This window comes from Meles meles, chromosome 8, assembly GCF_922984935.1.
Source record: "Meles meles chromosome 8, mMelMel3.1 paternal haplotype, whole genome shotgun sequence".
Taxonomy (NCBI): Eukaryota; Metazoa; Chordata; class Mammalia; order Carnivora; family Mustelidae; genus Meles; species Meles meles.
Genome location: NC_060073.1, coordinates 72,951,355 through 72,976,450, shown reverse-complemented (window position 1 = coordinate 72,976,450; position 25,096 = coordinate 72,951,355). Strand labels below are relative to the sequence as shown.

The 25,096-nt window shown below is 37.6% G+C and overlaps 1 protein-coding gene and 1 long non-coding RNA gene across 3 annotated transcripts in view; one reads left to right on the top strand and one right to left on the bottom strand.

Moving 5' to 3' along the window:
* The window catches only part of HIKESHI (heat shock protein nuclear import factor hikeshi), a 39,347-nt gene extending 25,887 nt beyond the window's left edge, over positions 1–13,460 (bottom strand). The window contains exons 1-2 of one of the 2 annotated variants that reach the window (XM_046017321.1): positions 13,229–13,460; positions 9,585–9,822 (exon numbers count right to left, since the gene is read on the bottom strand). In XM_046017321.1, the coding sequence (XP_045873277.1) occupies positions 9,585–9,822; positions 13,229–13,258 (268 nt within the window). In that variant the 5' untranslated portion in view covers positions 13,259–13,460. Of the gene's footprint in view, positions 1–9,584; positions 9,823–13,228 lie in introns of those variants that run through there. The other variant, XM_046017322.1, reaches the window with a different exon arrangement.
* Positions 13,461–13,560: 100 nt separating this feature from the next.
* LOC123948900 overlaps positions 13,561–25,096 on the top strand; it is a 47,690-nt gene continuing 36,154 nt past the window's right edge. Inside the window, exons 1-2 of the long non-coding RNA XR_006820000.1 lie at positions 13,561–13,632; positions 24,561–24,686. This is a non-coding gene — a long non-coding RNA (uncharacterized LOC123948900). The remainder of the gene's footprint in view (positions 13,633–24,560; positions 24,687–25,096) is intronic.

Below are 25,096 nucleotides of genomic sequence, written 5' to 3'. Positions count from 1 at the left end.
GGAGTGGAGGGGGTGGGATGGGGTAGCTGGGTGATAGACATTGGCGGGTATGCGTAGTGATGAGCGCTGGGTGTTTTGTAAGACTGATGAATCACAGACCTGTACCCGTGAATCAAATAATACATTATATGTTAATTTAAAAGAATAGTAATTAAAGAAATAAGAATTCTGGTACTTTAGACATCCAAAAAGTGCTTTTCCAAACTTACCACTAAAAAACCAACCAAAACATTTAACATTTTATCATTTGCTTAATGCTGATATGTACTAAGTCTCTAAACATTTTAAGCTGCTTTATTTTTCTTTAATAAAACATTGTGCTTCACCCATCATAAATACTGCCTTGAAAATGTTTTAATGGATAAAATTATCAATAGTCATATGTTATAATGGAAATGATGACAAATCATTTATTTTTAAAAAGGCAGGATGAATACAGAACTAATCTTATTATCATAATGGTAATACATCCATTTCCTTGTACTGAATCAGGTATTACTCTGGGATTGAGTTTTAGACTATTTTACCTAACGCCACAGAACAGAAAATATATCTCACTGAGTTATTATTGTTCCAGTTATAGCAAATGGATTAACCCATTTTGGACAGCTGAATATTCTCCAAATTCAATGAAATAACATATTAAGGAAATATCTGGGTTCTCATGACCCCAAATGCCAATCTCACCCCAAGCTCCAAACTACTGTGTATCACAAGAGAAAAGGGAAAAGAAAGTCAAAGGCAATGTGGAAAGGAAAGAAGAAATCACTCTTCACTATTCCCAAAACCATGTCCTGCAAGGAATATAGTGACGGTCACAAATGGAAAAAAAAAAACAACAGTATGTTGGCAAAATTGGGGCAAAGAGAAGAAACAAAAAGGTGGGCATTAAATTGACAAGATAATTGGTATGTCTCCAAAATAAACAATGTGTCCTGGTGTACTGGCTGGTGACTAAAATTTACCTTAATCGATGCCTAAGAGTCTGCATACAAAATAAACCTGCACTCTACAACTATGCAAACAGTTAACAGTTAGCTGGCTACTAGCCTATTGCTATACAAACAAAACCTACCACTTTATATTTGAGGCACTGCTATCATGCCCAGAGGCTCCTCAAACCCAAACCAAAAATATCACCTCTCTTCCCCCTCAATTAGCTGCTCCTCTTCCTATATTGCTAAATATTTACCAGCACCCATCTTATCTTCTAGCATGTCTTCAAACTAGTAATTTATTGTTAAAAAAAAAAAATAGTATATTTCCATCTCTTTATCTTTTTAAATCAATATAAAAATATTCATTTATATATGTTTATATTTTAAAATGGAGTACTTTGGGAGCCCCCAAATGAATACCAAAGTGAACGAGCTTGATAATAGATGCAGAAAAATGTGCCATTACTTTGTCTTTTCAACAAATGGTTTTAGAACAGCTGGCTATCCATTTGAAAACAAAAAACTGAACTCCAATCTGAACCTTGCACTAAATACAAAATTAATTCAAACTGGATCCCAGAGAGAAGCATAAAATCTGACACTAAAAAGGAAGAGAAAACCTTGCTGACCTTGGATAAGGCAAAGACTTCTTAGGCTTAGTACCAAAAGCATAATCCATAAAACAATAAATTGAAAAACTGTCGACTTTATCAAAATTAAAAACTTCTGCTCTATCAAAGATACTGTTACGAAAAAAGACTAGTCAAAGACTGGGAAAAAACATTTTCAAATAACGTATCTGATAAAGAACTTGTATCAAGAATATATACAGAACTCTCAAAACTCAATAATGAAACAACCCAGTAAAAAAACCAGACAAAAGACTTAAACAGACATTTCAACAAGGAACATACAGATATGCAAATAACCACATGAAAAAAATGCTCAACATCCTTAGTCACTAGGGAAATGCAAATTTAAAACACAGTGTATACCTCCACACACCTATTAGAATGCATAAACTGACCAAACTAAGCGTTAGCAAGGATGTGGAGAAACTAGAACTTTCAAACACGGCTGGTTGAATGTAAAATGGAACATCCATATTAGAAAATAAAACTGACAAATATAAGTTTGTCAGTTTTTTAAAAACTTCAACATACAAGTACCATATGATCCAGCCATTCCACTCCTAGACATCTACCCAAGAGAAAGGGGGGCATGTGTCCACACAAAGACTTGCATACAAATGTTTACACATCAGTTTTATTTTTAAGAATCAAAACCCCTGGGGCGCCTGGGTGGCTCAGTGGGTTAAGCCGCTGCCTTCGGCTCAGGTCATGATCTCAGGGTCCTGGGATCGAGTCCCGCATCGGGCTCTCTGCTCGGCAGTGAGCCTGCTTCCCTCCCTCTCTCTCTGCCTGCCTCTCTGTCTACTTGTGATCTCTCTCTGTCAAATAAATAAAAAATTTAAAAAAAAATTAAAAAAAAAAAAGAATCAAAACCCCTACACAACCCAGATATCCGTCAATAGGTGAATGGATGAACAAACAGTGGTACGTTCATACTATGGAATACTACACAGAAATAAAAAGGAATGAACTACTGATACATACTACAACATGATGATTCTACGAGACAGGCCCTACTAAACATGATGATTCTAAAAATAATAACTCAGCTGAATGAAAGAAGCTAGGCAAAAAAGCACGCTGTATGTTTTCATTTATATAAAACTCCAGAAACGCAAACTATTTTTTAGTGAAACAAACTAGATCAGTAGGTGCCTAGGGTAGGAGAGGAGACAAGAGGAAGGATTAAAACGAACACTAGGAAACTTGAGGGGTGGAAAGTTCATTATCTTCAGTATGGAGTTTCACAGGTGTGTATACATATATAAAAATTCATCAAACTGCACCTTTTAAATATGTGCAATTTATTGTATGTTAATTGTATCTCAATAAATTATTAAAATTGTTAACAAAAATTGTTAACAAATTTTCTGTTCTTTAGAAGATTTCTTAAGAAAGGATAAAAATTACAAAGTCAGCATTTGCCTAAAAAAGAAAATGAAAAATTAAAATTAGGGGCACTGAGCAGCCCAGCAGGTGCAGCATGCAACTCGATGCTGGAGTTCTAAGTTTAAGCCCCACACTGGATGTAGAGATTACTTTAAAAAAAAAAATCTTAAGGGCACTGGAGTGGCTCAGTCAGTTAAGTGTCTATCTTCGGCTCGGGTCTTGATCCCAGAGTCCTGGGATGGAGCCCCATGTGGGTCTGATTAGTGGGGAGTCTGCTTTTCCCTCTCACTCTTGCTGTGTTCTCCCTCTCTCTGTCTCAAATAAATAAAATCTTACAAAAAAATCTTTTGATTAGGTCCAGTGGATTCTGAGGGTATACAAATAGTTAGAACACATCAAATGTAAACAAATACATACAGACATAGCTCCAAGATTTTAGAATCCTTTAAAAAGAACTTACTACCTTATGCGAATGTTAGGAAATCAACTCTTTTCTGTACCTTGGTATATGAAGACGAACAATCAAGCATTATCATGCGTTTCCTATGACCCTACCTCTAGGTGACCAATAGTATATTCAAGAGTCTCTTTATAGCTAATAAATAACAATTAGAATGTGATCATTCAAACCCCTATTGAATTAACAAATATAACATGGCATATATATGGCTGCTAATTTCACAAAAAGAGACAAATATATACATATATTTCCTGATCAAAGAACATACCATTATCTGTAATAATCCCACCAAATTTTTTTTCAAAATAAACTCAAATGAAGTCTGACCAAATCTCTAAGTCCAACTAATTTACTGGAAATAGAACAGAGAATACACTATACCTTTAATTTTTATGAAAGATAACTTGAGACATCAATCAATTGCAATATTGACTGAAAGTACTTGAACTTTCAAATATATAAACAAAAAATTCAGATTACTGGAAATCTGAACACTAATCAGACATTCAATTCCTAAGGAATTGTTTGCTTTTTGATGTGATAACAACATTATAGTTATGTTTAAAAAAGCAGAGAGGGGTGCCTGGGTGGCTCAGTGGCTTAAAGCCTCTGCCTTCAGCTCAGGTCATGGTCTCAGAGTCCTGGGATCAAGTCCCCATCAGGCTCTCTGCTCAGCAGGGAGCTTGCTTCCTCCTCTCTCTCTGCCTGCCTCTCTGCCTACTTGTGATCTCTGTCAAATAAATAAATAAATAAATAACATCTTTTAAAAAAAGGCCTTGTCTTTTAAAGACACTAATGTATTTATGAATTACATGTTATGATTCTGGAATCTGTTTCCAAATAATACAAGAAGGGAGAAGTGAGTAGGAATATAAAAGAAGTAAAACTGGCATGCCTGGGTGGCTCAGTCAGTTAACTGTCCGACTCTTCATTTCAGCTCAGGTCATGATCTCAGGGTCGTGAGCCCTGCCCTGGGCTCCACAATAGCTCAAAGTTTCTTAGGATTCTCTCTCCCTCTGCCCCTCTCCTGCTTGTGCATATGCTCACTCTAAAATAAACAAACAGGGGTGCCTGGGCGGTTCAGTCAGTTAAGCCTCTGCCTTTGGCTCAGGTCATAATCTCAGAGTCCTGGGATGGAGCCCCACATCAGGCTCCCTGCTTCTCCCTCTCCCTCTCCCTCTGCCCCTCCCCAATGTGCTTTCTCTCGCTCTCTAATAAAATCTTTTACAAAGTAACAAATAAATAAAATTAAGGAGAGAAATAAAATGTCTTTAAAAAACAACACTATCCATGAGTTGGTAATTTTGAGTGATGAGTAGAGAACGGTTCAATATCCCATTTGGTCTGCTTTTGTATATACTTGAATTTTGTATAATGAAAAATAATAAAAAATAAGGTACCTTTTATTTACTTTGTAACTATTTCATGTACATCAATATAAAAATCTTAAATAAAATTGGCATGGGTCAACTTTCTTCTCTTATATTGTCCTTGTCCTTTCTGATATGAAGATTGTATTAATTTAGAAATATAATCTGGGTAACTGTCTTCCACTCTCTATAAATTTAGATAAGATATGAACAATTTGTTTCATAGAAGTTTAGTTGAGCTTTGTTAAACCATCTGGGCCTGACAGCTACACGTTGAAGGGAGGATTCCTACACAGAGTAACGTTTTATCTTTTGACTTTAAATTACACAGCACCAAAGGCTGCATATTGACTATTTGCCATTTACTGCAACTTGCTTCATGACTTGGTATGTGGTCAAATTTCATAAATGTTCTGTGTACTTAAAAATGTATATGATCAGGGCACCTGGGTGGCTCAGTGGCTTAAAGCCTGAGCCTGCCTTTGGCTCAGGTCATGATTCCAGGTCCTGGGATCGAACCCCACATCGGGCTCTCTGCTCAACGGGGAGCCTGCTTCCCCCTCTCTCTCTGCCTGCCTCTCTGCCTACTTGTGATCTCTGTCAAATAAATAAATAAAAAATCTTAAAAAAAAAATGTATATGATCTAGGGCGCCAGGGTGGCTCAGTTGGTTGAGCATCTGCCTTAGCTCAGATCATGATCCCAGGGTCCTCGATCAGGTCCTGCATCAGGTTCCCTGCTCAGCAGTTCCTTGCTTCTCCCTCTGCCTGCTGCTTCCCCTGCTTGTGTGCTGTCTCTCTCTCGCTGTCAAATAAATAAAAATCTGCCTGCGTGGCTCAGTGGGTTGGGCCGCTGCCTTTGGCTCGGGTCGTGGTCTCGGGGTCCTGGGATCGAGCCCCGCATCGGGCTCTCTGCTCGGCGGGGAGCCTGCTTCCCTCTCTCTCTCTTTGTCTGCCTGTCTGTCAAATAAATAAATAAAATCTCTAAAAATAAATAAATAAATAAATAAATAAAATAAATGTTTAAAAAATGTGTATGATCTAATAATTACATGCAGGTTCTCTAAATGTCCATTGGCTCAAGCTTGTTAACTCTTTTATCCAAATTCCATTTTACTAATATTTATTTAAGTGTATTATCAAGAGGTAAATAAAATATTAATTGCATTTATCATTCTAAATGTCAATTTTAAATATATGTTGAAGTTATATATACACACAAATTCATGACTTATCTTTTCCCAGAAATACTTGTTTTCCCAATGGATTATCTGAATGAATTTCTCAATCCCTGTTAATGTTTTTGTCTTAGTCTAAATTTTCTTAAAACTAATACCTATAACAGCTATTTTTTGGTTGCTTGTGTTAAAATGTTTTAGACCCTTACTCATAAGCAACAATGTAATTATTCATTTGCTCTCTTTTAAAGAAATCCTATCCTGGAGTTTTCTCTGGCAAATGTATTCTGTTTACATTTCTCCTGATAACTGATATAGTTGAAGTTATTTTCACCATTTTATTTTTAATATGCTATGCCTATATACTATGACTTCACTTTTCCTTTTTAACTCTTCCTTAAACTTTTAACAAGATTACCTGAAAGTAGAATCAGTATCACTATTCTCTTTCTAAATACTAAGACCTCAGAAAGCTTTAACTCTGATCAGTACCATTCCTGAATTATGCATTATTTTCTAGTACAATATTTAATTCTTGTGCATTTAAGTTATTTATTGTGTGCATTTAATTTATTTGTTGTGTTTTTTTATAAAGCAGATAGCCAGATTAGGATACATGTTGACTTTATTTATTTATTTTGAGAGAGAGCACAAGAAGGGGGAGAGGAAGAAGCAGGCTCCCCTCAACGAGGAGCTCAATCCCAGAACCCTGGAATCATGACCTAAGCCAAAGGCAGACGCTTCATTGACTGAGCCACCCAGGTGTCCCATGTTTACCAATTCTTTAACTTTGCATCTTGCATGCTCTTTCATATCCTGGGTTCAATTTCCTCTTACAAAGTATAACTACCGGGGCACCTGGGTGGCTCAGTGGGTTAAGCCGCTGCCTTCGGCTCAGGTCATGATCTCGGGGTCCTGGGATCGAGTCCCACATCGGGCTCTCTGCTCACCAGGGAGTCTGCTTCCCTCTCTCTCTCTCTCTCTGCCTGCCTCTCTATCTACTTGTGATCTCTCTCTGTCAAATAAATAAATAAAATCTTTAAAAAAAAAAAAACAAAAAAAAAACACAAAGTATAACTACCTTCAGTAGTTCTTTCAGTAATAGTCTATGAGTAGTAAACTTCCCATCTCCATCTGCAAAATATATTTATTTCTCCATCACTTTTTATTTTTCCTTGAAGATATTAATATATTGGTTTTGACCTCTATTCATCCTCATGCTATAGCTGCCACCAAGTTCTAATTGAGTTGTCTTTCTCTCTGGCTCCTTTATTACTCTCTCTTTACATTAAATGCCCAGCATTTTCACTAGAACGTATTGAATTGTCCATTTATATTCCTTTTACTTATAGATTGCTTATTTATTTATTTTTAGGCACAGTCACATAAAAGAGAAAACATGGTCTGAGAATGACTATTTTCTTAATTCTCTCAAAGATTATTCAAAACTAACTCCATACTAAATGTGTGAGACATTAATTCATTACATGCAGTGGATGCCCTAGGGTAGTGGCTGCCAAACCCGAGTACGCAAAACACCTGGGGAACTAGACTCCACCCACGGTTTCTGATCCAGTAAGTCTGGCGTCTTGCCATGAATCTGCATTTCTAACAAGTTCCCAGGGGATGCTAATGCTAATTCTGGTGGTCACATAATCATACTTTAAGAATCACTGTTGTGAGACACCTGGGTGGCTCAGCGGGTTGTGTCTGCCCTCGGCTCAGGTCATGATCCGGCTCAAGTCATGATGTGGTCCTACGATCAAGACCAGAATCAGGCTCCCTGCTCAGTGCGGAGTCTTCTCCCTCTCCCTCTGCTCTATCCCCAGTTGTGCTTGCTCTCTCTTCCTCATTTTCTCTCCCTCAAATGAATAAATTAAATCTTTAAAAAGAAAGAAAGAAACACTGTCTCAGGGATTAGGGATAATTACTTCATGGAACCCCAGTTGATAAGGACCACAGGGATCTGCCCTGCTTCTTAAATCTAGAGATTAGTATTTCTCATCAAGTCAAAACAGAATTTAGCTTTAAATACTACTCTCTTCTGTTTCTTCTTCTAGAATTCCAACTACATAACATAACAATGATTAACAGTCCATCATCCAGCCGGAACTGCTCCAGTTCATTCTTCACACAGCTCTCAGGCTAAAATCAAAACTTGTTCATATCACCTCCGCTACCCAGAACTGTTGTTTACTGGCTCCTCTACACCCACAGTTCTTTATGAGGAAGGATACATGGATGTGCTTTAGAGGACATGCAAACTTTTGAGTATTTACATTATGTTACACTTATTTTATTTTTTTTTTTTTAAGATTTTATTTATTTGACAGCGAGAGAGAGAGATTGCAAGTAGGCAGAGAAGCAGGCAGAGAGAAAGAGAGGGAAGCAGGCTCCCTGCCGAGCAGAGAGCAGAGAGCCCGATGTGGGACTCGATCCCAGGACCCTGAGATCATGACCTGAGCCGAAGGCAGAGGCTTAACCCACTGAGCCACCCAGGCGCCCCTGTTACACTTATTTTTTTATAATACCATCTAATAAGTCTGTGAACTCACTTATCTAAGTACATTAAAAATCACTAACTTAAATTCAAATGAGTCGGTATGGCACATTAACCTTTTCCTGATCCACGCCTGCCCTACCTTACACCATCCTATGGAGGCCATGCTTTCAAAATTTCTTCACTGTACACATACCACCTCCACCTAGAAAAGAATGCCCAATAGGCCTCTCACGGCCAAATTAACTTCTCTTCCCAAGAGTTCCAATATCACCTCCTCCAGGAAACCTCAACCTACTTGAGTTAGTTGCTCCCCTTTCTAGTCTCTCAGCATCTTGTACAAACATCCACTATGACCTTTCACCCTTGGAATTAGTGGTCTACAAAACTACCTTCCTTTATCAGAATATCAGTTATCTCCAACAAGAACTTAATCGTTATCTTTAAATCCTCATAGTAGATACATTATCATGTCTGTTTTCATGTAGATTTTCAAGGGAACCAGAGATTCATTGGCAGTAAATGGCCATCTATCTAGTTTTGTCTCACATTTCTCCACAAAATACTTCAAAGTATCAAAGCAAGGATTATGCCCCTGTAGGTCTGACGCCTGCACTATCAATACAACCAAGAGAAAAACATCAGAGGGATAATCAAATCTAAGAGTTCAAAAACACTGGAGGGGTAATCAAATCTGTTCAAAAACCTTCATTTAAAAAAAAAAAGGGCTCTCATTTTAATTCCTATACAAGTCTACTTGCTTTATATGATTACTTAATACACAAATGTGCACATTACAAATTCTGAGACGATTCCTTGTTATTATTTGTTAAAACACATAATAAAATCCCTTTACAAAAGTATACAAAATCCCTAAAGTAAATGGCTCTTTCCAGGGACAGAGGGTGGAAATGTGAGGAGCCAAGGAGGTCTTTTGCTTATTACTTTTCAAGTCTATCAGTTTATATCAGTTTACCATCTGCACTTTTTTAAAAATAATGTATCACTTTAGAAACCAGTAAAACAATGGAAAGTTAAAAAAAAAAAAAAGAGCTACATCCTATGTACGCTATTAAGAAAAGAGCTTAATTATGTAATCATTTTAATATTATTTCTTACCAGATTTCAGACCTGAAATTTTGAAGATGGCACTTGGTTTCCCATTTGTGACAAATCCTAGGAGTTGCCATACAGGCATTCCATTTGAATCAGGATAGGAAAAGTAGACAGATCCTCCCATTCCCTCAGGAAATGGGACTGTTCCCAGCATAAAAACCACAACATGGTTGATACTTTCATAATCAGGCAAGTCAAAAACAAATTTATCCTCTGCCACTTGCTGTGCAGCTGTTTGCACCTAGAAAATAAGAGATGCATCTTAGGTTAATAGTTTGAGGAGTTTCTACAACCCTTATAGTATTTCTGTAAGCTGTTATCAAGTCAATTATATATATTATAGTCAATTATAATGATTAAACACAGTATAACTTTGGGTTAATCTGATAGTCTATGCGGAATTTCCAAATATTTGAGTGTTAAATTTAAAAAAGAAAATCCAAATATATACATATTCAGCCTTAAAATAATCATTTAATGAATGCAACCTTTAAAAAATAGAACTAAATTATTTAAGAAGTGCCCTGAAAAGAATTTACTTACATAAGTAAATCACTACAGCTTTAGAATATTAAAGAAATTAAAGGTTGTTCAAAATACCACATCACCAAAGCCTTATCCTCTAGTATGCAAAGTACAGGAAATTAAAATGGGTAAGCAATCCAGAAAGAATTAGTTAATCCTCATTTGCAGATTCCCTATTTATTAATCTGCCTACTCACTAAAATTTATTTGTATGCACAAAATCAATATTCATTGAACTTTGGTGGTCATTCATGGGCATGTTCATGTGCAGAGTGGCAAAAACTTTAGGTTGCCTAATGTACACATTCCCAGCTGAGATGGAGAAAAGTTAGCTCTGCCTTCTTTCTTTCAGCTCTCATAGCGTAAACAAATGTGTTTTTCTGCAGTCAATTTAGTGCCATGTTTGTTTGTATTTTGTGCTTTTTGTTGGTGATTCCAATGTTTAAAATAGCCAAGGTGAAATGCTGGCTAGTAGTCCTAAGTCTGAAACGGTTGTTATGTGCCTTACTGAGAAAATATGTAAGTTTCATTCAGAAATGAGTTATGGTGTTATTGGTTGTTAAGTTCAATGTTAATGAATCAACAAAACATATTAAGTAAGATGTCCTTAAACAGAAACATACAGAAAACAAGGTTATGTATTGACAGGCTACTAAAAACTGTCATCAGAGGCTTGGAAAAAACCTAACTCTGTATTTCCCCTAAGAGCAATGATTCAGTATTTACTAAATAAGGAACTGAGTATTCACACTGACTTCACAAAACCAAACTACTATGAATAATGAGAATCAACTGTATATAAAAAGCAAAAATTCTACCTTGAATCTGCTAAGTGGGAACCTGTGAAAGTTTCCTCTTGACTCATTTCATAATCTAATTTTCTGTTCTAGAATTAAATGTCGGTTTCTAGAATAAGATCTTATCTTATTTTGAAGTTTGAGAAGTTTGAAAAATCTACTTCCAAAGAGAAAATTCTTTTTTCCACTTTCAGAAAATTACTGATCATTGCTGTATCACATCCATTAGCAAAAATGAAATATTACTTCTGAGGGGACTCAGGTCAAAAGGCTGTCAAGAGTTTACATCGCACAGTTTTCTGGTTTTCTTTTTATTTGCTATTGCCACTCCATTCACCAAAACACCAAATCTGAATTACTACCAGTACTTTAAGACTCTAAATGGTCAAATCTTATTACCTTGAATGCAATTTCTTTTCCTTTGCTAATAGTTGTTGTTGTTACTAAAATGCTTACTTTTTTCTTTTATAATATCCTAGCTGCTACTACAAAGAAACTTAAAGAATTTGGGGCGCCTGGGTGGTTCAGTGGGTTAAAGCCTCTGCCTTAGGCTCAGGTCATGATCCCAGAGTCCTGGGATGGAGCCCCGCATCGGGCTCTCTGCTCAGCAGGGAGCCTGCTTCCTCCTCTCCCTCTCTCTGCCTGCCTCTCTGCCTACTTGTGATCTGTCCAATAAATAGATAAAATCTTAAAAAAAAAAACTGTCCACTTTAAACAGAGAATAAAGCAAAAGAAAAACATAAATGTAAAACCAAACTGCCTATATTAGTATTAAATTCAGTTTCACCAGTTTGGGGCATGCACATAATCCTAAAAAACATATAAAATGGTGGTATTTAGTTTTGGATATCTCCAGGTCTATCTGCCCTTCATTTTGAACACGTTCTCTGATTAACGGAGTCCAGACACCTCCTAAAAGTCTTATCTTTAAAGAACTTCTACTGGATATCTATCACAGGAGGTTAGGTGTTAGGTAAGTAACCACGAGTATTGCTGTAATTAAATTTTCTTCCAAATTAGTTAACAACATGGGATACATGGAATCCATGTGGCCTTTTCTTTAAAAAACGCACACCAGGGCACCTGGCTGGCTCAGTTGTAAAATATGAGACTCTTCATCTTAGGGTCATGAGCTCAATCCCCACGTTGGGCACAGAGATTATTTAAAAATAAATAAATAAAGTAAAATAAAACACACACACACACACACACACACACACATTTTAAATGTCATTCATTGATGACACTCACTCATTCGAGTCCCACACTTATCCCCGGCTGGTCTTTTCATTTTCCCTGTCAACAGCAGGAGCAATCCAAAGTTATCTCACCAATATTATCATCAATTACCAATTACCACCATCACCAAAGCAGCCTCCCTGTCATTCAAGAGACAAACAGAATCTGAGGCTAGTAGTCTCCAATTTATCTTTGTGGTTTCTTAGAAGTGTGTACAGGATACATTACCAGAAGTTGATGAAAATTTAATTCAACAAATGGGCTGCAAAATTTAACAAACCAGGGAGCAAAAAGGAAAACTCTTGGTGAAAGGAGTTAAGTCTAAAAGGGATTTCTGGATGGTTTCTAAGGAGGCAAGAAAGATTTATCCTCTAAATCATTTCTAAACAATTCCAGGTGCTGATCCCATTTAACTCTAATAATCTGGCAAGGCTGATTATTATCTCTTCTGACCAACAAAGATTTTCGCAGCTCATACCCTTCTGGGGTATCTCGGCCATGACTCACACTTAAGTTTACGCGTTTCTATCAGCCAACTTCCGATTACTTTAAGCATATTTTTTACTGGGGTCCTTCCAAAAGGACCCCAAATGTATACACTACCCCAGCACCTTAACCTTTTAGAAACAGTACGTTACGCATGAGATTCAAATGCCAGGTTTACCTCTTAAGTTGCTGCATGAGCTAGCTCAGGCAAGTATTTAAACTGACGATTAAGCTTAAGTTCCTCAACTACAAAATGAGAATTATAATAACCATCTCACGAGTTAGGTTAAATTTGAGTTGCTAAATAACCGCTACCTAGAAGGCTCAAACTATCAGAAATGGACAAAAGGCGAGCACCACCTACATATACAGATAATGCACACTCGATAAAGAGTAGCTAATGTGGCTACTCTTCAAATGACTGAAAAGAGCCGAGAAAGAGATCACCCCAGCACCCACTCTCCACCCTCACATTTAGCTGGAAAGTACACGTACGGGGGTGTTTCCCCACCTCTCCTGCACCCAAGCACCCTCCCCTTCCCGGGGCCTCGCCCTCGGGCGTCCTGCCCCCTTCCTGATACCACCTGGCCCCATCCTCACCAGCCTCCCTGCCACCAAACAGCCAAACATGGCGGCGACTCCGCTCAGCCGGCAGGGACCCGAAGCCGGAGACTACAAGTCTTGGGGCTACTGCCCTAGTTGAACACAAGAACCTTCCAGAACATGCAGGAGGACGCCTGCCCCTCCGCTACATAGCTACCAGGCCAGCGGCAGGAACGCCTTCTGGCCCCACGACCTCTGCCTCTACTGCTTAACCAGCACGCTTCTCAGGTATTACTTCCGGGGCTTACACCAGCTTCCCCATCTAAGGGAGAAAGTCAGGCCGGAGCCAGAACAAGACTACAAGTCCCATATTGCCCTGCGCCGGCTTCCGGGAGGAGAGTCAAGAGGACTTTCGTTTCGGGATTGACTCTCCATACCTCAGATTTTCAAAGTCGGTACCGGTACGTGTTTCTCACATTTGTGTAACATTTTAGAAATTATAGTGCGCTTTACAATAATCACTTCTCTAGGTCCTGGCGAAAACCTTATGAGGTATGCAAAGAAATTGCCTAGAATGACCAGTTCCCTGTCTTTACCCAGCACTAAATGTTGGAACTTGAATCCAAGTCCTGATCCAAATCCAGGGCTCTTTCTCCTACACAATGTCTCAAAGTACTAATTTTTAACCAGCCATTTAGTACTTACTGACAACTTTATTGTAGTTCTTTTCAGCTTCACTTAACTTCCCCATTTATTTTCTGTAAAGGTAGATACTATGTAAGCAAGATACTATAATAGCTTTATAAATTTGTGGTTTAATGTTCACATTTGTAAAATAATAATAATAATTGTACCTATCTTATAGGGTTGCTGAGAGGATAAAATGAATTAGTATACATAAAACAGAATAGAGTGGCAGCAGTTAATTTATGGGGGTTTTAAATGTTTTACTTTTCTATATGTATTTGCAGTAAAGGTTCATAGGAAATAAAAAACAATAGCCCAAAGAAACTGACATCAGTTACTAACTGACATCAATATTCATTCTCCTTTCACAGCTTTATCTTCTTAGATAGAAAGGTAGGATATCCCCTCCCCAACGGTCTCTGTCCTGCACCAGTCATCAATCAGCAGGTCTGTCTTTCCAAACCCAGGTTATACATGGAGGATCAAAGAGTTTGTAACAATCCTCTGGCCTCCACTCTGGTTTCATAAACTGCGACCATTTATATCCTTTCAGATATTCCTTTTAGATAGCCAAGCCAAAGGTGAAGAGATAGAAGATGTTTCTGTTGATGTCTCCAACTTTCTACCTAAAAAGTCCTAGAACCTTCAAAATAGAAAGACATTTATGATAAGATCACTTCATGAGAAGCAGATACACTGCCTGGATTCGGAGCCCATCTCTGTCATTTATTAACTATATAACCTAACACTCCCATTTCTCCATTTCCCCATCTGTAAAATGGGATAATAGTACCTGCATCACAAGATTGTTATGAAGGTTCTTGCATGAAAAGTTCTAAATATTAGCCAGAATATGGTTTAATAAAAGGTTAGCATTTAGCATTATTACCTCTCCCAACAGATTTTTTATGTCCTCGTAGAAATAAAAATATTGAAATAAAAAATAAATATATTGGTCTCTGCTCCTTGTTCCTGACACAGGCACTGAAACCCTTGTAAATTCCCAAGTGGTAGGAGCACTAGGAACATCTTTTGTTCTAATGAGTTGACTTGGTAGACTCCTGCTTGGCGGCTGGTCATCAGAAGGACCCAGCCAGGATTAGAGGCTAGGAATTTTCAGCCCCACCTCCCCCATTCTCCAGAGAAGGAAGAAGGACTGGAAATGGAGTTAATACTTGATCATGTGAGGAAACCTCCATAAAACGCCAATAGTAAGGAGGGTGATCACCCCAATTCCTTAAGGACATTAGCTCCTGAACTTGGGACCCTCCCAGACCTTGTCCTTCATATTTCTCCATCTGCTGTTAATCTGTATCCTTTATCATATCCTTTTACAAACTGGTAAACATAAATAAGTGTTTGCCTGACGTCTGTGAGCTGTGGTAGCAAATAATAGAATCCAAGGAGGAGGAGGTCATGGGAACCTCCAGTTTGTAGCCATGTCAGACAGAAGTTGTGGGTAACCTGGACCTATTACTTGCAATTGGCATCTGAAGTCTGGGGCAGTCTAGACAGACTGAGTCTTATGGGTCTTAACCTGTGGGATCTGATGTTATCTCTAGGTTATCTCTAGGTAGTACTGGGATTGAGTTCATTGTTAGGACACCCAGCATATATCACAGAATGATGTGGTGTGGGGGAAAGAAAATAAAACCCCACACATTTGGTGTCAAAAATGTTGTGAGTGTGGTAGTAGTGTGAAAGTGGAGGAGAAACACAGAAGAAAGACTAGGTTTTTTCCTACACATACTCTTACTATGCATTTGATTATCTGAACAACTCATACTAACACACTTGTCTTATCTTTCTATAATAGACACTCGGCAACCTCCCCCTTGACTCAAAATATTTTTTTAAGATTTTATTCATTTGAGGAAGATAAAGTGAGCAAATGAGAGAGCATGAGCAGAAGGAGGTGCAGAGGGAGAGGGAGAAGCAGACTCCATGCTGAGCAGGGGACCTGACACATGACCTGAGCCAAAGGCAGATGCTTACCCAACTGAGCCACCCAAGTGCCCCAAAATATTTTCATCAGGATTTTTTCCATGATCTACCTGATTATTAGTCACACATTATTTTACACAACAATTTTATTTATTGGTTTGAGAGCTGGCTAGTTTAGAAATATTTTTATGAACTAAAGTTGTTATTTATTAATTATGCCAGTCTTTGTTATGAGGGATTTCAGCTTTTTCTTCATTTTGCTAGTAAATTGTGTAGTTCTAACATTGAACAAAGAATTAGAAGCAGTAAATTTAATACCTTTTCTCCAGATTATAAAATCCAGCCTTCTATTCATCAAATTCCATTATTTCTACATACAATTTTTTGTAACTAAAGAGGGCCAAACTAGGGGCACCTGGGTGGCTAAGTTGCTTAAGCATCTGACTTCAGCTCAGGTCATGGTCTTGGGGTCCTGGTCTAGAAGCCGGCATCAGGCTCCCCACTTAGTGGGGAGTCTGCTTGTCCCTCTCCCAGAGCCCCTCTCTCTGCTTATGCTCTCTCTCTCTATTTCAAATAAATAAGTGAAGTCTAAAAAAAAAAAATGACAAGTCACAGAATGGGAGAAAATATTTGCAAATTATATATCTGGTAATGGAGTCATAAACAAAATACAGAAAGAATTCTTACAGCTCAAAAAAAATTTTTAAAGCAATTTTAAAATGGACAAAGGATCTTTTATTAGTTTCCTAGGACTGCCAGAACAAATTACCAATAACTGAGTGGCCCTTTTTATCCTGCAAAACTGAAACTATGCCTATTAAACAATTCCATATCCCCCTCCCCCACAGACTTCTTTAGGTGATGAAGATGAGCTAAAATTGACAGTAGTGATAGTTGCTCATGTACTGAGTATACTAAAAACCTTTGAATTATACATCTTAAATAGGTAAATTGTATGATATGTGAATTATATTTCAATTAAACTTTTTAAAATTAGTACTATTTATAATAGCATCAAAAAATTTTTATGGGGGCGCCTGGGTGGCTCAGTGGGTTAAGCCTCTGCCTTCAGCTCCGGTCATGATCTCAGGGTCTCTGGGATCGAGCCCCGTATCGGGCTCTCTGCTTGGCAGGGAGCCTGCTTCCTCCCCTCTCTGGCTGCTGCTCTGCCTACTTGTAATCTCTCTCTCTCTCTCTCTCTCTCAATCTGTAAAAAAGAAAAAAAAAATTAAAAAAAAAATTTTTATGTAAAATTGCCTATGAGCAAATGGGCCATCCTGGAATGGGAGAGAGGAATTATAAGAAAGCCTTCCCACACCTAGCTCCTCAATACTGCTTTCAAGGCTCATATCCCCCAGATAGAAGACTGGAGGAAGAGCCTTCTCAGGAAAAACTGAACACTCGGAGATACCATTATCTTGAAATCTTTGTTGACAAAACTGACAGGCTACCTAATCCTACTGTAGTGAAACATTCCACTTAGCAGCTCTCCCCATATTTTTTGCTTATAAATAGAACATACCACTAAGAATCATCAGACATTTGAGGAAAATCACTATCAAGTAAGATAGTGACTGGGGAGAAGGGTTGGGGGATAGGGTAACTGGGTGATGGACATTGGGAAGGGTATGTGTTGTAATGAGCACTGGGTATTATATAAGACTGATGAATCACAGACCTGTACCCCAGAAACAAATAATACATTATATGTTAATTGATTGAATTTAAACTTTAAAAAAAAGAGAGTGACCAAAGTAAACAAATGGGGGGGGAGGAATTTAGTAAATACAAAAACAATACAAGATGCAGAAAAAAAATTAATAAAACTCTATGCTATTATCCAGGGAGAGAGAGAGAGAGAAATAGAGAGATTGTACCATTAACATAAAATTAGAATGCTATAAAAGCAGAAGGTCAAAGAGCAAGAAAGAACCCATGAAATTTGAAAGTATGAGAACTGAAGAAACAGTTTTTAGTTTTGTTGTAAGATAAGGTCAAGAAACTATCTCAGAGAAGAAAGCAAAAAGAAAGAAATGGAAATCAGGAGAGAATAAAATAAGAAGTTCAGCACAGGAGGTTCAATATGGGAATTCCTGGGAGAATAAAGAAAACAGCAGATGGTAAATTATCAAAGAAATACTATTTTAAGAAATTTCCTGGGGCATCTGGCTGGCTCAGTTGAAAGAACATGCAACCCTTGATCTCGAGTTCCTGAGTTTGAGCCTCACCTTGGGTATAACAATTACTAAAAATGTAAACAAATAAAGAAACTTTGTTTTAATTTAAAAGATTTTATTTATTTATTTGACAGACAGAGATCACAAGTAGGCAGAGAGGCAGGCAGAGAGAGAGGAATGGAAGCAGGCTCCCTGCTGGGCAGAGAACCCCACGTGGGGCTCGATGCCAGGACCCTGGGATCGAGCCCCACATCGGGCTCTCTGCTTGGCTGGGAGCCTGCTTCCTTCTCTCTCTCTGCCTGCCTCTCTGCCTACTTGTAATCTCTATCTGTCCAATAAATAAATCTTAAAAAAAAAAAAAAAATCCTGGGAGCACCTGGGTGGCTCAGTGGGTTAAAGCCTCTGCCTTCAGCTAGGTCATGATCCCAGAGTCCTGGGATCGAGCCCAGCATCGGGCTCTCTGCTCAGCAGGGAGCCTGCTTCTCCTTTTCTCTCTGCCTGCCTCTCTGCCTACTTGTGATCTCTGTCTGTCAAGTAAATAAACAAAAAATCTTAAAAAAAAAAAAATCCTGAACTGAAGGACATGGGTCTGCAGAAAGAAGATGCTCACTGAATACCCAGCAATATAAATCAAGACCCACCAAGGCTCATCCTTATGAATTTTCAGAATACACAAACTAGATTCCATAAAGCTAGAAGAGAAAGTTACATACAATGGTTGGGAGCCAAAGTGAATTGACCTCTGTATGGCAATAGTGAAAATCAGAATAAAAAGGAAAAGTGCCTTCAAAATTCTGAGCATAAATTATTTCCTGTCTCAAATTCAATATCCAGTCAAAATTCCACCGAAGTAAAGGATAGAATAGGTATTTTCAGACCTGCAAAGTTTAAAAAAAAAACAAAAAAACTTACCTCCTATTCTCAGGAAATTACTGGATGTGCTCCTGCCAATAAAAAACAAAAGAGGGGCACCTGGTGGCTCAGTTGGTTAGGCATCTGACTCTTGATCTCAGCTCAGGTCTTGATCTCAGGGTCATGAGTTCAAGCCCCATGTTGGGCTCCGTGCTGGGCACAGATCCTACTTAATTTTAAAAAAAAGGACAATAAAGACAAAGACATGAAATGAGATTCAGAGTACAGGATAGTCAACTAAAGGGAGTGATAAAGAGAATTTCAAAGGTGATGGCAAAAAGAAGTACCAGGATATAGGCAGAGAGCTACAATCCAGGGATTCTCTAGAGGGATTTGTTTTTTCAGGAGAAAAAAAATGGAATAGATTACTATTTGATACTTTTGACATGAAAAATGATACAGAGAGATGTATTATGGAGCTCATGGATGAATGAAGACTTAGCCTCAGTCAGATAGTCAAACTAAAATGGAAAAAGGAGCCATTTTTTAATACATAATTTTTTATACATAATTTTTTATTTTTTTATTAACATATAATGTATTATTAGCCCCAGGGGTACAGGTCTGTGAATTGCCAGGTTTACACACTTCACAGCACTCACCATAGCACATACCGTCCCCAATGTCCATAACCCAACCACCCTCTCCCTACTCCCCTCCCCTCAGCAACCCTCAGTTTGTTTTGCAAGATTAAGAGTCTCTTATGGTTTGTCTCCCTCCCTATCTCATCTTGTTTCATTTTTTCCTTCCCTACCCCCCAAACACCCCACGTTACTTCTGAAATTCTTCATATAAGAGAGATCATGTGATAATTGTCTTTCTCTGATTGACTTATTTCGCTTAGCATAATACCCTCTAGTTCTATCCACGTTGTTGCAAAAGGCAAGATTTCACTTCTTTTGATGGCTGCACAGTATTCTATTTTGTGTGTGTGTGTATGTATACACACAATCTCTTCTTTATCCATTCATCTGTTGATGGACATCTAGGTTCTTTCCATACTTTGGCTATTGTGGACATAGCTGCTATAAATATTTGGGTGCACATGCCCCTTCGGATCACTACATTTGTATCTTTAGGGAAATACCCAATAGTGCTATTGTCGGGTTGTAGGGTAGCTCTATTTCCAACTTTTTGAGGAACCTCCATGTTGTTTTCCAGCTTGCATTCCCACTGTTGGAGGGCTCCCTCTTCACATCCTCGCCAGCATGTCATTTCCTGACTTGTTAATTTTAGCCCTTCTGACTGGTGTGAGGTGGTATCTCCCTGTGGTTTTGATTTGTATTTCCCTGATGCTGAGTGATGTGGAGCACTTTTTCATGTGTCTGTTGGCCATCTGGATGTCTTCTTTGCAGAAATGTCTGTTCATGTCCTCTGCCCATTTTTTGATTGGATTATTTGGTTTTTGGGTGTTGAATTTGATAAGTTCTTTATAGATTTTGGATACTAGTCTTTTATCTGATATGTCGTTTGCAAATATCTTCTCCCATTCTGTCAGTTGTCTTTTGGTTTTGTTAACTGTTTCCTTTGCTGTGCAAAAGATTTTGATCTTGATGAAGCCCCAGTAGTTCATTTTTTGCTCTTGCTCCCCTTGCCTTTAGTGATGTTCCTAGGAAGAAGTTGCTGCGGCTGAGGTCAAAGAGGTGGCTGCCTGTGTTCTCCTCAACAATTTTGAGGGATCCCTGTCTCACATTGAGGTCCTTCATCCATTTTGAATCTATTTTCATGTGTGGTGTAAGGAAATGGTCCAATTTCATTTTTCTGCATGTGGCTGTCCAATTTTCCCAACACCATTTGTTGAAGAGACTGTCTTTTTTCCATTGGACATTCTTTCCTGCTTTGTCGAAGATTAGTTGACCATAGAGTTGAGGGTCCATTTCTGGGGTCTCTATTCTGTTCCATTGATCTATGTGTCTGTTTTTGTGCCAGTACCATGCTGTCTTGATGATGACAGCTTTGTAATAGAGCTTGAAGTCCGGAAATGTGATGCCACCAACTTTGGTTTTCTTTTTCAACATTCCTCTGGCTATTAGATGTCTTTTCTGGTTCCATATAAATTTTAGGATTATTTGTTCCATTTCTTCGAAAAAAATTGATGGGATTTTGATAGGGATGGCATTAAACATGTAGATTGCTTTAGGTAGCATAGACATTTTCACAATATTTTCTTCCAATCCATGAGCATGGAACATTTTTCCATTTCTTTGTGTCTTCCTCAATTTCTTTCATGAGTATTTTATAGTTTTCTGAGTACAGGTTATTTGCCTCTTGGTTAGGTTTATTCCTATGTATCTTATGGTTTTGGGTGCAATTGTAAATGGGATTGACTCCTTAATTTCTCTTTCTTCTGTCTTGTTGTTGGTGTATAGAAATGCAACTGATTTCTGTGCATTGATTTTATATCCTGACACTTTACGGAATTCCTGTACAAGTTCTAGCAGCTTTGGAGTAGAATCTTTTGGGTTTTTCACATAAAGTACCATATCTGCAAAGAGTGATAGTTTGACTTCTTCTTTGCCTATTTGGATGCCTTTAATTTCTTTTTGTTGTCTGATTGCTGAGGCTAGGACTTCTAGTACTATGTTGAATAGCAATGGTGATAATGGACATCCCTGCCGTGTTCCTGACCTTAGAGGAAAAGATCTCAGTTTCTCCATTAAGAACGATATTTGCGGTGGGTTTTTCATAGATGGCTTTGATGATATTGAGGTATATACCCTCTAGCCCTACACTTTGAAGAGTTTTGATATAGAAAGGATGCTGTACTTTGCCAAATGCTTTTTCAGCATCTATTAATAGTATCATATGGTTCTTGTTCTTTTTTTTTATTAATGTATTGTACCACATTGATTGATTTGCGGATGTTAAACCAACCTTGCAGCCTTGGAATAAATCCCACTTGGTCGTGGTGAATAATCAAAAGGGGCCATTATTTAGGCCAATAAAAATAAAATTGTTCAATAAAGTGACTTAGCACAAAGCCATGTACACATGAATGTATTGTTCCCTATGCCTGTCGTAAGAAATTGCCACAAATTTGGTCACTTAAAAGAACACACATTCTTTAACTGTTCTAGAGATCAGAAGGCAGAAATCATCAACTGGCCACAAACAAAATGTCAGCAGGGCCACAGTCTTTCCAGAGGGTCTGGAATAAATTATATTTTCTTGCCTTTTCAGATATTAGAGCTACATTCCTTAGGTTGTAGCCCCCTTCTTTCACCTTCAAAGTAAACAACATAACATCCTGCTCCAGACCTCACATTGCCTTCTTCTCTGTCAAATATCACTCTGCCTTCCTCTTATACAGATACTTGTGATTGTATTTAAGATCCACCAGAATAATTCAAAATAATCTCCCCACCTCAACAGCCTTAAAAATCATACCTGTAAAGCCTCTTTTTCCATAGAAAGTAACAGTCACAGGTCCCAGGGATGGGGGCTTATTTGGGGAGGGTATTATTCAGCCTACTACACTATCTTAATAAAATCTCCAAATGTGCATTAAATAAAAATCATTATTTAACTACACTAAGATGAGAGAAGAGGAAGACGAGGTATGGACAGCTGAAATCCTCCTCATAGTCAATATATATATGAATGAATGAATGAACCAAAAGACAACAGCAACTACATATTAGAATGATTAGGTAAACATAGGAAGAAATAACTAAAAACGTAGTGCTTGCTTCTGTGGTATAGAAAATGAGTAGAAAACTACTGTTTGTTCTTTGGTTTTGGTGGTTTGTTTGCTTGCTTGCTTGCTTGCTTAAAAGCCTTTTTTACTCGGTTTTACTTTTTAAACTATAAGCCTATATTATTTTGATAATAAAATCTAATTTTATAAAAGTAAATGAAGGAACTGGACTAATCTCTAAAATTCCTTGCATTGAATATGCCATGGTTTTATGTCTCTTTTAACATTGTTGTTTTAAATCACGCCCATCACAGCCTCCAAACTTTTGATGCCTAAAACAAACCCTATCAGGAAATCATCAGTAAAAATCACACCAGTATAAGAATTTCAGCTCAGAGACATATTGTTGATTTGATCCTCCCTTGAAGGGAGATCTGAGTGGCTTTCCCATTGCCTATCTTATCACAGATAGCAGATGCCACAAAAAGCCCAAATTCTTCTTCTCCCTGTGTCTAGGACTTTGCAGCTTGAGACTTTGCATCTTTTGACATGCAAAGATGAAATCTATTTCTTCACCCTCCTGGACTTCTTACCTGATTTGATGGAAAGAATGCAGAAGTTATGTGCCAGTTCCAAGCCTAGGCCTCAAAAAGATTTGCAAGCATCTGTTCTAGTTCTTGGAACTCTGTCAGTCTAACAATGGAACAAGCCAAGGATAGTTTGCTGGATAATGAAAGACACCTGGCACCCCCTGCCTCTGCCAACGACCAGTCAAACATTATGAACAGAGCTACAAAGCTGATTTGCGGCAGACCAGAAATTAATGAACCCAGTCAAGACCAGAAGAACCTCTTGGCCATGCTCAGCCAAAATAGAATCATAAGTTAAATAAAATTTGAAATGTTTTGTTATGCAGCAAAAACTAGCTTCCATGTAGTTCATTCACAATTTGTGATTGCATTTTATTCATTAAGTTTCCTTCCCTGTAACAATTACTGGTAGTTATCTATTTAACGGTCATTTCACCCTTCTTTAACAGAACCCCATTTTTGTTCAGGAATGCATCCCTTCCCCAGGAGGCTCAGAGCCCCAGAGGAAGGCCCTGCTTAATCTAACTATTTTCCTGCCCCTTTGCAGTAGGGTTAAGGTTTAGGATCAATCCCATAACCCAGTTCCAATCAGTGAAATCTGAAAGGAAATCTGCTGGTGGTTGCTGGGACAGGTTTCTTGGTCTTAAGAAAATCACATGAAGAGATGATCACTTTTTCGTTCTGTACATAGACATAACTGAAAATGACATCTGAAGTTGTGGCAACCAATCATCCTGAAACTTCAGAGAAAACAACCTGGCAAAAAATTTTATACAAGGGCGTCTGGGTGGCTCAGCGGGTTAAAGCCTCTGCCTTGGGCTCAGGTTATCATCACAGGGCCCTGGGTCCGAGCCCCACATCAGGCTCTCTGCTCAGCAGGGAGAATGTTTCCTTCCCTCTCTCTCTTCCTGCCTCTCTGCCTACTTGTGATCTCTGTCAAATAAATAAATAATATCTTTAAAAAATTAATTATACAAAATTTTGGCACCTTAAATTCTAAAATTTTAGTTTTAAAGCCTCAAATTAAAAAAAAATCAAATAATGGCCAATACTAAAAATCAATGACTTTCTGACAACCTACAATGTGATGGTTTTAGAATTAAACACATACACACTCCCTCAACTCATTGCAGACAATGTAACAGAAATCACCCAACTTGTCAAATTTCACATCAGCCTGGGGTTACTGAAGCAGGGAAAGTGAAATGAATCTGCTTTCATTCATCTAAAGTTTTGTTCTGTATCAGAAAAAAACCACAAAATACCAAGAATCTTTATAGAAATCCATCAGTTCAATAACAAAATGATAGTCATTTTCTACCTAACAGGGGAAACCCACAGGTAACAAATGAAAGTAGGCGAAGTTACAAATTTTATAGTGTTAGAGCTATATTTTATGGCTAAAGAGATCATCTAGCACTTTTTTTTTTGTTAATTTTAAGCTAAGCTCTACATCCAGCATGGGGCTTGCACTCATGATCCTGAAATCAAGAGTTCATGCTTTACCGACTGAGCCAGCCAGGAACCCCTAATATGAGTCTTGCTCCCAATTTCCTTGGTCATACATGGTAAGTGTACTGTTTCATGGAACTTTTTATTTTAGTTTGATATATATATATATATATGTATATATATCTGTGTGTGTATGTATATATACATATGTATATACATATATATACACATATATGTACATATATATACATATATATACATATACACACAGATATATATACATATATATATCAAACTAAAATAAAAATTATATATAATTATATATTAAATATATATAATTAAATTATATATTTAATTTTATTTATATTTATATTTATATAAATATATAATTTATATATAAATATATAAATTTATATAAATATTTTATATATTATATATAAATATATAAATTTATATAAATTAATATAAAATTTATATTTAAATTATATATTTAATTTTATATATAATTATATATATAATTATATAT